General features: G+C 44.2%; 2 protein-coding genes across 2 annotated transcripts; both read right to left on the bottom strand.

The window, feature by feature from the left end:
- Positions 1-7,430: 7,430 nt before the first annotated feature.
- Positions 7,431-8,454, bottom strand: LOC136456520 (profilin-A). Its single transcript, XM_066456424.1, has 3 exons — positions 8,206-8,454; positions 7,952-8,089; positions 7,431-7,834 (listed from the first exon to the last, which is right to left on the bottom strand). The coding sequence occupies exons 1-3, from the start codon at positions 8,326-8,328 to the stop codon at positions 7,700-7,702; spliced, it is 396 nt and encodes a 131-aa protein (XP_066312521.1). The 5' UTR covers positions 8,329-8,454; the 3' UTR covers positions 7,431-7,699.
- A 1,046-nt stretch (positions 8,455-9,500) lies between these two features.
- Positions 9,501-12,772, bottom strand: LOC136456514 (glucan endo-1,3-beta-glucosidase 13-like). Its single transcript, XM_066456418.1, has 4 exons — positions 12,420-12,772; positions 10,766-12,040; positions 9,942-9,972; positions 9,501-9,857 (listed from the first exon to the last, which is right to left on the bottom strand). The coding sequence occupies exons 1-4, from the start codon at positions 12,472-12,474 to the stop codon at positions 9,722-9,724; spliced, it is 1,497 nt and encodes a 498-aa protein (XP_066312515.1). The 5' UTR covers positions 12,475-12,772; the 3' UTR covers positions 9,501-9,721.
- Between the last annotated feature and the right edge of the window lie 5,252 nt (positions 12,773-18,024).

The following is an 18,024-nucleotide window of genomic DNA, read 5'->3' as shown; positions in this document are numbered from 1 at the left end:
CATGCAAGCATGCATACATCGTCGTACCAAAGCTAACTCTCCCTGACCACATGCTCACATCTTGCGGTCATACTCTCATCATCTTACCTTGGCGTAGAGGCAGTTGATCCATACATTACCATTCAAGTGAATGTCATCCATACAATAGCACGCCGTATGGACGACGAAGTAAAAACCCCCATGTTAGTACTTAGATAGCCACCTAATAGTCCTTAATTTGGGCATAAGGAAAGTGATCATTGGCACACTTTAGATTTCAAATACCTATTAATATAACTATTAGTTGCTAGAGAAGGGTTTTTGGAAAACAAAAACTTTTGTTTTAAATACACATGTGATAATTAACGTTGAATCTTGCTTTGATACTAGCTGTCGCAGAACCGACTAATTTATAAGAGTACAAGTACGATGGCAGCCCGCAAGCGGTCATACTTGAACCTACATAAACCCGGTAGTCCGTCAAGTACCACGACGGGTCTCGATAAACGATTACAACAACCAAGACCGTACATGATTCAACATACATGCCACATATTACATAAAGTTCACAGATACATTTTCATCATCAGAGTACGAATAAAAGTTATTACAAACCAAGTTTTATAGATATAGCGGAAGCAAATTAAGTTTAAAAGTAAAGTTTCCAACATAGTTTGATACAGTGCCAAGTAGGATCATGGTCCACAAAAGCAAAGATAGGGATTAATAAAGAAGCCTGCCCAAGGCTTACTCCTCATCCACGGCGGGATAGAAGCAACTCTTGCAATAACCATGATACACAGTGCCATCTGCAACAATAGGAAAATAAAACCCTGAGTACGAGAAAGTACTCAGCTAGACTTACCCATCCTAAACCAGAAATAAAATGACTCTAAGGATTATGCAAGGTTGTATAAGTGGAGATAGCTTGATAACGTTTTGCATAAAAGTGATTAACTCAGTTATACAATTACGATTCCATTATCAAGTTAATTATAACTATCCATCTCTAGATTAGCAACTATTATGTGCCAAACATGTGGTATATCAATTTAAAAGCATACAATAGTAACCATAGCAGGTATTGTAACTCCATATTCATTCGAACCATCATGTTCCATAACACAGTTACTACGATGTTGGGACTAGCCAAGTTTCTCACTATCCGGGAGAGATGACGATTTGAATCGATTTTAACCAGCTAGGAATTTATTCCTAACACAAACCCAGGCATACCGCGCGAAGGCAGCCTTAGGTCACCTTTGGTACAACTCAGGTCCACATTTCGTGGGTCCATACCGCGCCGCCCAATCTAGGACACCAGATGCCAGGATGTTCAGGCCTAGCCTGCCCTTGGGCTTAGTCTGATCGCCCCCCGCAAGGAGCGCACAACAGAACAGGTCCCGGCCTGAGTTGAACTACTCGGCTTCGCGGTCGGAACGAGTTATCCGGCCAGCTAAGTGAGAGGCATGCGTTCAATCTTGTCAGAAGCTCCAACAACGGTATGGTCCTTAATCGGCTCAGATGGAATCACATGAGTCAACCTACGCATAGACTCTGCCCGGCCTCGATTTTCTTTTACCCCATGGTTCTATTTCACGATAGCAAATATAGACAACCGTGCTCCAGTATCCACCTATATCTCGTAAGTGACAGGACATCACCCGACTTCTACCAGTCTAAGCATGGCTAAGCATCTGTTCGATCCTGGACCTATACCGGTTAAAGGTGTAATATCTAGACAAGGAATTTATATGCATCAAGTGGTTCCATTCAACTCTTATAACCTAATACATCAATCATAAGTACTTAAGTAATCATTTATAAAATACTGCGAGACTTAGAATGCTCTGGGGCTTGCCTCACAGAAAGGAAGTGGGGCGGTGGTCAGGATACTCCGAAAGCTCTTCAGGATTCTGCTCCACGCCTTTGGGAGCTGCGACTTGAGGATTTTCCTGCTGGTCCCCTTCCTCTATCTCGTCGAATTCTAGCAACGTTATTTCTTCCTCCGATCCTAGATTCATAAATATAGCGTAAGATATTGCGAATGCATATATGTTAACAAGTGCATCATGTTCTACTGAGTACGTGCATATCTCTTCTTGATTATGCAATTAACTACTTCAATAATTCACCAACTATCTCACAAACAGCAGCTACTTGTTTTACTCATATCTGGAGTTTTAATTATCCAAATGCAGTGACCTAGACTTTCTGGAAAGCTTATAAAATTATCTACAACTCTTATTTAATTCACAAAAGCTAATTCACAACTCATCTTAGGCAAAACAGACAATCATATCAGTGCTGTCCAGAAATTCCAGAGAGCAAGCAAAATCGGAAAAGCTAACTTTAAACAGCTGTAACTCCTAAACCGTTTGACCTATGGTCCTGAAATTTTAACACAAGACATATGATGAAGTTATCTACAACTTTGTTATTAACTATTTTTATAGTAATCATCATTTTTATCTTGCAACTTATCAAACTTCAGAATCTGTCCGGAATCCTTCCAATTCGCATTACAAAGTAACAATACTTCTACTTTATGTAATCATTCAAAGTTTTACAACACAAAGTCTACCAACAGTTTAAGCATACCAAATACATTCAAGAAAATATAATGGTGAAGCTAAAACTATTTATTTAAATGTCTTTATTATTTTACTTAGATACATAGGTTAAATAATAAACATATACCAAATGTACTTCATAAATTCTAAAACATTTACAGTGCCTTATTAATGCTACCAAAAGACTACTGTAAAAGTTTCATGCCATTTTATTCAGTAAAACACTCTATACAAAAAAGACAAAGCATAAAGGCTTAAAATAGCATAAATAGAAAACCCTAGTGAAATGTGTCAAGCAACAGATTTCCTATTTTTCTTATCATCCTTATAGTACTAGGATAACCTCCAACAAATTTCATGAATATTGGATTCCTAAATAATTTATAAAAATTCATACAATGATCTCCTAATTATTAAAGGAAAATTTATAACTACAAATCTACTCATGCACTGACCCTGAAATTTTTATCAGAGCTCATACATGACAAGAATAGCTTACCACAAAAATTTCATAATTTTTGGAGCACAGGAACAACAGATATAAAATAAAAAAATTTGCATGCATTCAAAAACACATTTCAAATCTCCATTTAAACCTTCCAAAATTTCTACTGTAAGTGTCAAGATCATATTTTTCTTGAATACTACACTTCCTATGGAACACTACCAAATTTATTTCACCATTTTTGAAGCTACCAAATTGGAGATCTAAAAATTACAAAACACACTCAAATCTGGAATATTTGAACTAGCTTTATAATATAGAGTCGCTGACAGCAGGGACCCCTTGGTCAGTAGGGCCCGCCTGTCATCGATGCAAAATAGGGGACGGCGCTTGCTATGGCGCTGGCGCGGTCGGAGCTCATCGCCGGTGAGTTCGCCGGCGGTGGCATCTTCACAACACGACCTACTCGACAGGGCGCACATGTGGGGCTAGCTAGGCGGGCTGATCCCTGGCGCGAAGGGCGACAACGTCGTCCATGGCGGCACGGTGGCGCTGCACTACGTGTGCCGGTCGTCTCCGGCTACGGCGAAGCCAAACAAGGCGAGCAACAGGACCACGGTGACCCTGACACTATGTCACAATGACCCAGACGACCGAAGATGCTCCGACGATGCACGGCCATGGCAGCGGCCATGGTGGAGCTCCGGCGAAGGCAAACCCGCGACGGCGCAAAGCTAAATGTGGCTTACCAAAGGCGAAATCGTAGGCGCTGTAAGGCGGAAATGGTGGGGAGGGTGGAGGCGTAGCTGCGAGCGCGACTGATTGGTGAATGGAACGGCGGTGAGTGCAGGCGAGCTCGGCGGAGGTGAGGTGCTCGGCTGCAATGGCGGAGAGCGGCGCTACTGTGGGTGGGGAAGGAGGAAGCCAGAAATGTGAAATGGTGTGATGGGCGGGAGTAGGCGGTGCTGGGGGTGATAATGGCCTACTCTGGCTCGGCGCGGCCTGGCTGTTCAGAGCAACGGCGACGCGCGGCCGTTCGTCGCATCCACGTGGTGGCTCTGTCCTGATACCGATCGGCCACCGAAACCGATTCAGCTCATCAGTTAATCCCGAAGCCGAGCCTAACAGCGAGTTTACACGGCGATGTATTTGCTAATCCGTGGCTCCAAAGTGCAAACACTCTAAACCGAAATGGTAGACCTATGTACCAGCTACAATTCTTGTTCAAAGAGCTTGTGCCAATTCCCAACCGAACTCGAGTTATATCGTCCCAAAGATCAGCCTGTCTGGCTATCAGTTGATAGGACTTAGAAAATTTTGTATGTCTTGAAATGTTGATTTTACTAATTTTTGTGATCCCAATTCAAGCATGTTAGGAGCTAAATCAGTTAATGACCCAAAAGTAAAAGTTGCTCCTTATATCAAATACTACAACTTTGCTTTAGTGACCACCTCCATGCAAGGTCTCCAACACCTAGTTCAAACTTGGTCAAACATGTCACATTTAAATGATGATACACTTCAAACTATGGCTTAATGACCTAATTACCCCTAAGCATGAATATCAAAGTTGTTCATAATGATACTCTAAACATGTTTAAGCAAATTGCAAGGTCATACAATCATTTCATGTATTAGTCACTCATAGTGCTATTTAGTTTAATCACATGAGATCTTAAGTGTTGGTTCATGAAAGGTGACCATGAACAATGTCCTATTTGCTAACCTAGGTGTTGCTACATGTTTGTGTGACTTACATCCACCAAGTACATGTGTACACTCATGATCATATGCATATACACATGGAGACATGAAATAATGAGAAAAGTTGCATATGTTCAAGGAAACATGCGATAACAAGCAAATGTTGCAGATGTTTCAATCCAATGTTTCAATTGTAAATGCTTGTTTATGAATGCTTGATGCTCATGCTCATGTTATGCAAGTCAAGTTATGTAAGGCTAACACCCGAGGTGTTACAGCCGGTCAAGTCCAGTAAGCATCTAGAGCGCAAAACAACGACCGGACGCGTCAGATCAACGTCGACCTGACACGCCCCAGCGTCCGATCCTCACTCTGCTTAGCTACGCGCTCCCGAGGTGCTGACGCCAGCATACGTCATCATCAACCTGACGCGCCCCCTGCGCGTCCGGTCGCATGAATCCTCCTGTGTCCGATCGCCGCCAAGCATTGCGCCTCCTCTGTTCGTGATGACCGGACGCATGGCCAGTGTCAGGTTGCTGCGTCCGGTCACACCACCTCGCTCTCGGCCAGTCACCACTTCCATGGCTATAATTGACTGGACGCGTAGGTCACTCCGACTTCAGCGTCCGGCCATGGACTTTCTCCTCTTTTTCTTTTTCTAAATCCACGACCACTTCGTCCTTGCTTCCAACTTGCTAACCGTAAAGTGTAGAACTTGTGTGCTCGTGTGTTAGCATTTTACAAGGATCAAAGTTAGCACACTAGGTTCCAAAATGCATATGCAAAAACAATGTCACCTAGTGGTACTCGATAACCGCTTAGCCAAATATTTCCCCTCTTTATAGTACGGCTATCGATCCTAAGTCACTCACACCCTCTATGGTGTCTTGAGTGCAAACCAGAAATGACTCCTATCATTATACCTTTGCCTTGAGTCCATTTTTATTTTTCTCTTTATTCTTTTTCCAAATGTGAAGCACTTGATAATCTTTTGGTCATCACCATCCACCATGATCATCCTCTTGCTTCACCACTTGAAATGGGACCATCCTTTCATATCTACACACTTAGTTTAAGAATTAGTCCCTAGGTTTCATCAATTATCCAAAACCAAACTAGGGCTTTCAGAGGGCAGCTGAGAGCGCGCCGCCCATCCATTTCCGAAAGGCATATGGCAAGACATCTTCGAGCATTCCCAAACCACAATACTTTGGGCACAGGGCAAGGGGTACCCTGTCTCGGTGAGTCCATGGAGGTGCAACATTCCGGAATGTGCGCATTAGCAAGGAGGACACATTCACTACTCTAGGAGGTCAAATAAAAAAATCGATTTGGACTCCTGTATGGGTTTGTACTTAAACGACCAAGGTCCCCCTATGGGGTTAGGAATATACTCAGGATCCAACTCTTATGTAGGGGCGTTTTGGTCCGCTAAGTGTAACCGTAGCACTATAAATAGTGCCCCTATGCCCTCTGAAATAAAGAGGATAGTTAATTTCATTGGAACATTATTCCGTAGAGAGCACTGTCCAAGACTTCAGTCATGGACAAAATCAATAATATTTGGTTCTGTTTGGTATTACCGAACTATTAAAATACAATTGTATTAATGGTGGGAAGCTAACAAGAACAACTTCTCCATTTACACTACAACTACGAGTTGAGAGTAAAAAACCTGCTCTGGGCGCGTTCGGCTGGTTGAGAAACCAGCCGGATTTTACTGTGCGCGGATGAAAAACACTGTTCATTCTCTCACAAATTCCTCCAGATTCAACCAGATTCCTCCAAATTCCTCCCAGCGAACAGGCCCTCTATGTTCAGTGACCACCAAAATCTCTAACCTGCTTCCCACCCTGCTTCTCACCAAAAAAACCTCCACCATTATCAAATATAAAAAAACCTCCAGCATCAAGGAGTGAAACTCAATAACCAGGAAGTGGTATTTTATCTGCACTTACTAAACGTCTCCAAGAGTTTCCAAAACCCACTCCCAATCTATTTTTGAGCAAGATCGAAAAAAAAAATCACTCTGCCAATCTGGATGTAAGGACAAGATTTCCAATGCAAATGTACAAAAGAAAAATAAATTTTATAGAAGTGGTGGGGTATTTGAAAAATTCCTGATGCAATATTTCTATCTCTTAGGAGTGATATTTTGAAACGGTTGGAGAAAGCTAACAGAATGCTTCCATTTTTTTAAGCTACTTGTTGAACGGCCTATGTTTCCATGGGTTTTGCCAATTGGCCTAGCGAGCTGGCGTTTTCTGGGCTAGTGGGCCGGAGTGGCCAGCAATACGTTGGAGATCAAACATTATTGGACCCAGGACGGACTTGTCCGGTTTCAGGCTTTTGAATCCAGTAACTGCACCTGTTTGAGCCCAAATTCTCGAACCAATCCGATAATATATATTGATAAAAAATAACAAAGTCGAATCAAAACACAAGAAAGGTGAAGTTATGTTTAGAAAGATCCCAAAAAACGCAAAACTGATCATCATTTCATATATTTTGCATATGCTTTGAAAAACTGGAAGAGATTGCACGAAATACATACATATTCCCGCAGGACTGTAGGAGCAGTTCAATCACACACACACACACACACTATATATATATATATATATATATATATATATATATATATATATATATATATATATATATATATATATATATATATATATATATATATATATAGTGTGTGTGTGTGTGTGTTCCGAGTTTATAAATCATATACGACAACCAAATTTGGGGAGTGAAATCACAAATTATTTGCCAAAACGACACCAACAAATTATAAACAAGAAACAAAAAAGATTCTCTGGTGATCGGCGACGGGCGGGGGAGAGAAATGCCGGACGGAGGATGGGAGGTAATTAACGGAGCCACGCACAATCCCAGGGCGTGGGGACTCAAAAAAATGCGTGCGTCTGGCGGTCGTATCGTTGCTGCTGGATGCTCCAACCGTGGACAGGCAGGCGGGGTTGAAGCAATCCATTCACAGGCCTTGCTCTACGAGGTAGTCGCCGAGCCTCTCGACCACCATGTTGCACTGCCCGGGGGTCATGGGCTCGTCGTAGATGCCGATCACCAGCGCCTGCCCGGTCTTCTTCACGGTTATGCCTCCAGATCCCTGGAAACCAAAGAAGAAAAGAGATACCTGTGATCAGGAGCGAGATCGGCAGAGATATGATCGACATCGTCGGCGGGAGAAATCGAGAGGGCGGTGTATGTATCCGGCGATCGGTACCTTCTTCCCGCGGATGACGGCGCCGGGCTCGCCTTGGATGACCATGTACTTGGTGGGGCCGAGGAAGAGGCCGGTCGGGGCCAGGAACCCGGGCTCGTCGAAGTCCTTCATGATGTTGGTCATCTCCTCAGGCTTGAACTGCATCACGGCGAGCCATCATGTCAGCCGTACGCGACCGATCCGATCGGCGGTGGGCCGACGACGCAAGGGCGAGAACGAATAAGGAAGGAACGAACGAGCAGAGGCGCGCTCACCTGCGGGAATGCCGTGCTCTGGGCCCAGACGGTACCGTCGTGGCCGATGATGGCGGCGGAGGTGAGGTGGTGGCCCTCAATCTCGCACATGAGGTGCTCGTCGACGTACGTCTGCCAGGACATCCTGCCCGGCCCTGTTGCTGCTCAGCTGCGACCTGCAAGAGGAGGATGACGAACGGCGGTGGAAGCTCGATCGATGTCTCTGGTGGGAGGAGCGAGCGCTCACGTACGCAGGTGTGTCCGCCGGGGGACGGCCGCGGTATAAATAGAGGTGCGCGGGGCCGCGGCATGGCGGAGGACTGCATCGCCACCACTTGGCTGGCGTCCGCGCCCAACCACCCGTTCCATCGCTAGCTCGCCCTTCAACCTCGCCCCCTCCTTTGGTGCGCCACCGCCAGCGCCAGAGGGATGGACGACGTGCGAGATACCGCTGGACGCCGGGCCCCTGCAGCTCAACTCGTACTGCCCGAGTGGCTGGCGGGCCATCAGAATCTCACTTTCCAGCCTCTCTGCACGATGCCTCCCCACCCTGGCCGAAAGCACCCGCCAAAGCTGCTGCTCCTGCTGGGCTGGACTGGGCTGGGCTGGGCTTCCTGAGACCAAAATTTTCGATATCCCAGGTTTATCTTCATGTTAATCTTAATCCCTCCTTGCATGCTTTCTCCCTACCTGATTTCTGATGCATTCTGGAAGAGTGGGGGAAATAAGCTGCTTCTTTTTTCTTAGAAACTACCGCCGTGTCAACATTCAACAATTATCATGAGCCTAATTAAAAATCAGGCGGGTTTTTTTCCCTTTCAGTACTCCTTCAAGCTTATATCACTGAGACATCACTGCTCGTGAACTTACCGTGCACATCTCTAGTACATAGTCTACATCTAGCCTATTTTCACAAAAAAAAAAACATTGACAACAAAGAAGCATGAAAGCATCTATACAGCTTAAAAGGATGCATCAGAATTCAGAACACGCATATAGATCATAATAATGAACTCCAGGACCTCTCTTGACAACTGACTCCGGAGCTTTTCTGCAATCCAATGATGGTCCAGCTGCTCCAAAGGGATTTGGCAAAGTACACCCCACCTTAACATTTTCATCCACGCATCCAATAATCCATTGATGGTCCATGCTCGGAAAAGACTATCTAGTGGTACGTAGTACAAGACTTGCTAGCAGCAATATATTCTCACATGCTACCTACCATAGTAGTTCAGAAAAAGAACGATGCAACACGAGATAATGCAAAATGCAGTGAGGACGAGAAGAGAACCCAAAGACAGCAGAAGAGGATATCAAGTTCTTAATGCCAGCTGATATATATTGTCTGCGCGACGATGTACATCTTAACTGACCAGAGAATTCCTACAGCATAATAGGCCTCTCTACTAGAATACTACTACTAGTAGTCTACTGCTCATGGCAAAACAGAACATCACTGGCTACCAGCATTATGCAATTTGCAATTCACCTTTCATCTCACATCTGAAGAGGCTAGCTGGAGCGTTTCCATAGATCACAGCATAACTGCAGCCATCACAGGGGCCAGCATGGGGAGCAAAGTGGCCAAGCATTTGGCGCATGGAACTGGACCTGGACCGGAGTTGCTCCGAGCTGGAAGAGATGTTGAATTCATCGTGCTCATCTTATTGCTTCAAGTTAGAAGAAAAAAAAATGTTAGTGGAGTGTCACTGGAACTGTTTCTTAAAATACAAAGGAGTGAGAGTATTTCATACCCGGCAGCCAAATAGACACAAGTGTCGTAACCTGCAAGCCAGAAATAAATAAAACAAAGAAGCTTATTAAATAAATTGGTAAGCAAAAGGAACATGCATTATTAATAGAGCTTATTGAAGGAACGCACAATCATCTATTCTCATGCCAATCAATAAGATACACTGAAATAATCGTTGCAACATTCTATCATCAAAATTTTCATTGTTTCATATGCATGATAAGAGTAGAAGTTGATCAATCCAAGACTAAGTGTCAAGTAAACTATAGTAAGTTAAGAAAGTGAGAAAATTATAGCATCATCAGTAACTCACATGTCTTTTCAACACTTGAAGAGTCACTGGAATGCCATCAAATTTGATAACATATGATATGAGGGGAACAGACACTGCTTATGCCAGTATTCAGAACCACAATGATCTATGCAAGATGCAATGGAGAAAAACTGAAATCACGAGCTGAGAAAGCAAACTCACAATTGCAAGTAAGCTACTGTTCTCTCATAGACATATATATATAGCCTAATAGCACCTCATCAATATGAAATTAGGCACTCCCTCCATTCCAAATTGTAAAATGTTTTGGTTTTCTAGATACATAGCTTTCTAGTAATGTATTTAGAAAAGCCAAAACGTCTTACGATTTGGAACAGAGGGAGTACTAGTAAATGCTACAACCATCATACCATATGAGCAGCTTATGTATATACCTGCAACATCAACTAAAGACATACTCCATACCCTAATTATATGCACATGGATGTTATCAAATGAAACCAAGCATAGCATCATGATCATCATAACAGTAACAAGGATGGGATTCTTACTTGGATCTTTCGTCGTTCGTATTCCCGCACCACCAAAGTCACAGGCCACAACGTTGGCTCCATTTTGCTGGTAGTAGCTATTGAATGCATACGAAGCATGGGAAGCTAAAGTGTCTGGCTGGTAGCAAGGTTGGCTCGGTTGAATGGCAGAGCAATCTACGTTGCCTGGACCACATGCCCAGTTGAGGGCATTCTGCAGATCTGTTTCTGATGCATTAGTTGAAGCAATACACCAGGTACCATTTGCACTTGTAATGTTTGCTCCAGTCATAACATCCACATTGCCTCGGCCCGTCCAATCAAGGCTGTAGATAGAGCTCTTATCAGGAAAGAACAGTCCCCAGTTCCTCTCCGACTCGATGCCAGGTTTCCTATTCTCATTGAACAATGAAAATATGTAGACATCAATTTCTTCCCCTGGTTTCGCCGGTGTGCCACTGTCATTAACAACATGACGTATCAAATTGGTATTGTAAGTCTGAGCATTGTCTGGAGTGGCTCCAGTCTCCTTGGCTGCCCCTTTGTTTGGCCACCCTGACTCAGTGATCATGATCTTCAGAGTCTTGAAGTTTAGAGCCATGAGCGCAAAGAAGATGGAATCAACCTGTGCATCGAACATGTTGGTGTAAACCAGTCCAGTGTTTGGGTCAATCACATCCTGAGACTGTGGCGAGAACAGGGCGTAGTTGAGGGACACATTGCTTGGTGAGTTCTGGTACGCATAGTAGGGGTATAAATCCACCATGAATGGTGCCTGATTCTCCACAAGGAACTCGAGCATAGGCTTCAAGAAGTAGGCGTAGCTGCTGTTGAACGCCCCAGCAGACGGCGGGAACGACCGAGACAGTATCCCGAGGGAGTGCGTGCTGGAGATGGTTATCTTCTTGTGCAGGCCGGCCTTCTTGAGTGCGGTGTGCACATTGCGCATGGCTGGCACGACGAGGGCGGAGACGTTGGTGGGGCTCTCGGTGACCTCGGCGCCGATGGTGATGTAGGTGATCATAGTGGCCGGGTAGTAGGGGAGGATGCTGTTCTTGAGCCATGTATCGACGTTGGACTGGTACTGCGCGAAGGCGAGGAGGTCGGAGTTGGGGACGCCGACCATGAGCTCGACGCCGGTGTTGGCGAAGGCCTTGATGACGTCGATGTTGGTGTCGTAGATGCGCACGTACTTGATGGACTGCTGCTGGATTAGCTGCGCCACCTTGTCCGGCGCCGGCAGGTCGTCGGCGTTGCGGCCGTAGCAGACGCCAATCTTGCCGCAGTGGCATTGCCCTGCGATTGCGCATGTGTTGTTTTGATTACCACCAACGCGAACAGAGCAAATGCAGTGATTGGGCTCTAAAAGATCTTTTTTTTTTTTGTAAATACAGCGATAAATCTTCGGTTCTGGGTTTTCGATGGAAAGAAACGAATATGGTGCAGGGATATAGATTCAAAAAAGGGGAGCAATGAAATAGAACATTCCCACTAAAAATGCTCAAGAACACGCAGCAAAACATCAAGACCAAAGACCAAGAAGAATCGAATCGTGTCTTTTTCCTCGAGCACGCAAGGCATCGCGCCGTCCGCGCATTGCTAACAACACTAACAAGTGCGCAACTGAAGCTGAAGGGTCGTAATATTCAAGAAAGACAAGCTACTTGCAACTCACCGACGAGCAATAAGAAGAGGAGGATAGGAAGCGCCAACAGAAGCCGCCCCGCCATTGCCGACCGAGCGCCGAGCCCTGGCACCGCCGCCACTTCTAGCCCTCGGTGTCCGCGCTCGCAACGGCAATGCGTGGATGGGCTGCACGGCCGGGGGCTCACCGTTGGGGAGGAGAGGTCAGACGTCAGAGGTGGAGAAAGAGAAAGAGAGCCGGAGAGGGGAGGAGTGAGAGACTGATGAGAGAGCGAGGACAAGACGAGACAGGCACGGGAGCACGGATGACGAGCGCAGCCGCTGAGCCACTGGCTGCGACGCAGGCAGAGCAGGAGGGGGGTGCTGGAGTGAAGTGCGTGACGGCTGTTGCGGGTGCGGACGCCAGCCGGGGGCTATGAAATGGAGCAGAGGGCGTTTAAACAAGGCCGGCTCAAGTCCGGAACGGAACAGAAGAGAAGTGGAGGCCGAGGAGTAGAAAACGCGGGCGAGGAATGTCTGCTGGTAGGGAGGTTCTCGCATGGACCAGGACCACACGAACACAAGGGGACCCACATGTCAGTTCGGCCACTGTAAAAAATGTCTTTGTACGATGAGAGGTCGTACTAATTATGCTTATAATAAAATAAAGAATAAAAAAGCAAAGCAGACAGTTTGTTTTTTTTTTTGACCGGTTGTAGTTTAAGCTGCAGAAGTCCTCAGAGATGTTTGCATACTGCAAGTGCCTTACGTAAACCGAAGTGAAACGACAAGAGCTGAGAACGAAGCAGCGTTTTTTGAAAAGCATGGACGGAGGAGGGAGTGGCCATGTTTTCTTCTTTTCTCCAAGAACAAGGAAACCTTACCTACTCGGACTTTGAAGGAGGCTTTGCGTAATCAAAGAGCCTGCCACTTTATGCCCACGCCGCAAATTCATTTTCTCGCCTGACTTTTTTTCAAAGAAAAAGTTGGCACGGCACTACTTTAGCCGTATTTGCGAACGAACATTATTTTTCTCTCATATGAAATCAGCATAAGTCAAATTTCAGCGAAACGAACCGGGCTGCAACATCCGTTTTGGTGTGTTTTTTCATGATCTCAAAAATAAAATTGGTTAAAATCTTTGTCTTCATCATAAAGTATAAATATATATGGCATTAAACTATTGAAGAACTGTAGCGGCGTACTCATAAGGCCTTGTTTAGCTTCAGCATGTAAAGTTTTAGGATGTCACATCCAACGTTATATAGGAATATCGCATGGGGTGTTCGGATATTAATAAAAAAATAAATTACAGTAAATCACGAGATAAATTTATTAAGCCTAATTAATCCATCATTAGAACATGTGTGTACTGAAGCACTTTATTATTAAATTATGGACTAATTAGGCTTAAAAGATTTATTTCGTAAATTAGTCGCAAACTGTGCAATTATTTATTTTTTAGTCTATATTTAATACTATATGCATGTGTCAAACATTCGATGTGATAAATTAATTAGGCTTTAAAAAATCGTCTCGCAAATTAGCCTCCATCTATGTAATTGATTTTTGTAATTAATCTATATTTAATGCTCCTTATTAGTATCTAAACATTTGATGTGACATAAATTTTAGAAGCGACAAAAGAACCAAACACCCTAAGAAGGGCTAAGGGGGTGTTTGGATCCGGCTACTAAAATTTAGGAGGTGTGTCGAGAGGATATTGCATGAGGTGTTCGGATACTAATAAAAAAACAAATTACATAATCCGTTAGTACTCCACGAGATGAATTTTTAAAGCCTAATCAATGCATCATTAGTATATATTTACTGTAGCAAAACATTGTCAAATCATGAGCTAATTAGACTTAAAAGATTCATTTCGCAAATTAATCACAAACTATATAATTAATTTCATTATTAATCTATATTTAATACTTCATATATATATATATATATATATGTCAAACAATCAACGAGACACTGCCTAAAATCTAGAAGGAACAACAAAACACGCATAAACACGCATAAGTCAAAATGTCGAAGACAAGCGAACAGGATCATACAGTGACCTGCGTTGGCTACGTAGGAGTACAGTACGTGGATACCAGTCTGTACGGGGAGCAGTGGAGCACACTGCACACCAGACCGGTCACCGAGGCAATGACAGCGACAGGTCGCATCGGCAAGCGCAGCACGCTGCGGGGCCCTTGCATCGGTAAAGCTGGCGCCGTGCTCTCTTTCTTGGCTTGTTGCGCCTTTGCCGTTTCTCTTCCTTTCGAGAACGCAGGTGATGGAACTCCGCGCCAAAGGCCCCGTTCGCTGGTCTGAATTTTGGCTGAAACTGGCTGAAAAACATTGTTCCGGCTGAATTGTTGTGAGAGAAAAACACTGTTCCGGCTGAAAAAACAAGCCGAACAAGCCAAATTTAAGACAAGCGAACAAGCCCAAAGAATTGAAATGGCGCACGCAGTGACCCAGACGCAGCTGTTTTATTTTTCCCACCCAGAGCATGAGCTAATAATTTTACTTCTTCCTTTTTCACTAGAAATTAAAGTAAAAAAACTTTATCTTTAGCACAAGTATCTGCACGCATTAGTTGTTGCATAGAAATTGGAGAAGAATCGGCGCACAAGTCTTCTTTATCAGAAGGAATAACCGAAAAATCTACTTGTGGCAAAAGTAAATCAAGAAAAGGTTGTAATAGAGCTTGATCGGTGGACAAATTAAGCACATCAAGAGAGTTGTTTCTTGCTAGGCCTCGTTTAGTTCCTCGAACTCCCAACTTTGATACTATGCAAAAGAAGATTCCCCGTCACATCAAACTTGCGGTACATGTATGGAGTATTAAATGTAGATGAAATAAAAAACTAATTGCATAGTTTGGTTGAACTTTGCGAGACGAATCTTTTGAGCATAATTAGTCAATGGTTGGACAATAATTCACAAATACAAACGGAAGTGCTACAGTGTTTGTTACCGTGTTTACCGTCGCATCGCACTGTGCAAACGCCAATTCGGCCGCGAACTAAACGCGGCCTTACTTGAAACAACGACCTACTCATTTTCTTTCACGTTGTCCTTTTTTTTTGTGTAAACGCTGCAAAAAATAGTTCTAACGAGAGGCAAAACAATGTGTTTATTTGTAATACCCCCTCAAAAAAAACTTAATTCTTTCTTGTTGCTACCCTTATGAGATTATCTTGTAGTCATAGATAGAAAAGTAAATTTTCTACCATTTTGTTTGAATGATTATTTATTAGCAACGCCATCGTGTTCAATATTATTCTAAGTTATCCATGATTTACTTAGCAATAAAGCATAGGCAGTATGTAAAAATCTGTATTATACTTATAAATACCAATTGAAAATTCTATGTACATGATTTAATTTAGCTTTATCCTTTCACAATAATTTATCGATTAGATGTAATATGCAAGAGTTTGTAAGATTCTTTAAGAAGCTAAAGAGGTTTGGATTGGCTTTTGAATTAATGAAACACACACATACATATATACAAATATACATATTACATGCAATGCCAGGCATTGTTCCACTTTATAGGCAATGTTTGGCACAACTTCTTCAGCAGCCTCAGTGTCGTGGACCAGTACTATGGTACCCGAAGAGAAGGGGCTAATGGTCGTTAAACATTAATTCGTCCAGACAGTCAAGGACACGACTACAGATCCAATCGACCCCCAGGTACGCAGGCTCCGCCTCGACCAATACCGAGGCCGTAGGCTCCATCTCGCCCGACGTCTGAGGGCGGGCCCCCCCTCGCCCGACGTCCGAGGGCGGGTGAAGGGGGACCGTTGAAAGCTCTAGTTTGATTTTGGTGAATTGATGAAACCCTAAGTGATAACCTAGTTTATCAAGTAATCATGAGATAGATAGCACACTCCAAGTTGCGAAGCAAACAAAGATCATAGCATGATGAAGATGATGCCATGGTGATGATCAAGTGCTTGGACTTGGATAGAAGAAAGAGAAAAACAAAAAGCTCAAGGCAAAGGTATAAACCATAGGAGCTATTTTGTTTTGGTGATCAAGACACTTAGAGAGTGTGATCATATTTAGGTTTGGTAGCCGTACTATTAAGAGGGGTGAAACTTGTATCGAAATGCGGTTATCAAAGTGCCACTTGATGCTTTAACTCATTACATATGCATTTAGGATCTAGTGGAATGCTAACACCCTTAAAAATGTTTGTGAAAATATGCTAACACATGTGCACAAGGTGATACACTTGGTGATTGGCACATTTGAGCAAGGGTGAAGAAGTTAGAGGTGAAATAGAGTTGGTCACAAAGATGCTGGCGTCGGTCAACTGACCGGATGCTGGGTCGCTAAGCGATCGGACGCTGAAGGGCTGCGTCCGATCGTGTTGTTGGTCAGCACAGTAAGTAGTCATAGTGTGACCGGACGCTGGCAGGGTCCGATCGAGCATGACCAGACGCGTCCGGTCGGCAAAAGTCGGTTTTGGAACCATACTGTAAACGATCGGACGCTGGTGTTCAGCGTCCGGTCAACTCAAGCGCAGTGTTCGGTCAAGACTGATGACCGTTGAAGTTAGGACACGTGGCTGACTGCGAGCGACCGGACGCTGGGGGCTCAGCATCCGGTCAACTGACCGGAGCGTCCGGTCAGCCCGCATTATGCCCAGTGAAGGGGTACAACGGCTCTATTTCGTGGGGACGTCTATTTAAGCCCCATGGCCGGTTGAAGCTCACATCTTTGGCCATTTTCATTGACATAACAACCTTGTGAGCTTAGCCAAAGCCCTCCCACTCATCTCCATCATTGATTCATCATCTTTGTGAGATTAGGAGAGAATCCAAGTGCATTGCTTGAGTGTTTGCATCTAGAGGCACTTGGTGTTCATGTTTTGCTACGGATTTCACTTGTTACTCTTGGTGGTTGCCGCCACCTAGACGGCTTGGAGCAGCGAGGATCGTCGAGCGGAGAGTGGTGATTGTCTCCGGCTCTGATCGTGGTGATTATGAGGGGTTCTTGATCTTTCCCCGACGGAGAGCCAAAAGGTACTCTAGTGGATTGCTCGTGGCTTGTGTGATCCTCATCTTGTGTTGGTTGTGCGGCACCCTATTGAGGGTTTGGCGTGTGAAGCCAATTGGCGCGTGAACCTCCAAGTGGGTGAATCGCCACAACGAGGACTAGCTTGCCGGCAAGCAAGTGAACCTCGGTAAAAATCATTGTGTTCATCTTTGATTCCGAGGTGATTGGTCTTCATCGTTATTCATCCTTGTGATTGATTGGTTCCTTCATCTACACGGCGGTATAACCTTCTTGATCACTCTCATTACATTACCACAAACTAGTTATCAAGCTCTTTAGTGTACCTAGTTGTGAGAGCTTGCTTGGTTGGTTGGTATGACTCTTTAGTTAGCTTTTGAGAGCACACTAACATAGAGTAGTATAATAGCTATTATGTGAATAGATACGATCTAACCTAGAATTATGGTAGGTGGCTTGCTTTTTGAGTAGGCTAGCGCAACACTTGATTCGCCTCATAATTATCTAACTACTTTGTTAAAGTGTTGTTGTAGAAATTTTATTAGGCTATTCACCCCCCTCTAGCCATTAGGACCTTTCAACCGTGACGCCTAAAAGGGGGGTGAATTAGGCAACTTAAAAGT

This window comes from Miscanthus floridulus, chromosome 6 (genome assembly GCF_019320115.1).
Source record: "Miscanthus floridulus cultivar M001 chromosome 6, ASM1932011v1, whole genome shotgun sequence".
NCBI classification, from domain to species: Eukaryota; Viridiplantae; Streptophyta; class Magnoliopsida; order Poales; family Poaceae; genus Miscanthus; species Miscanthus floridulus.
This window is presented reverse-complemented; position numbering and strand designations above follow the sequence as displayed.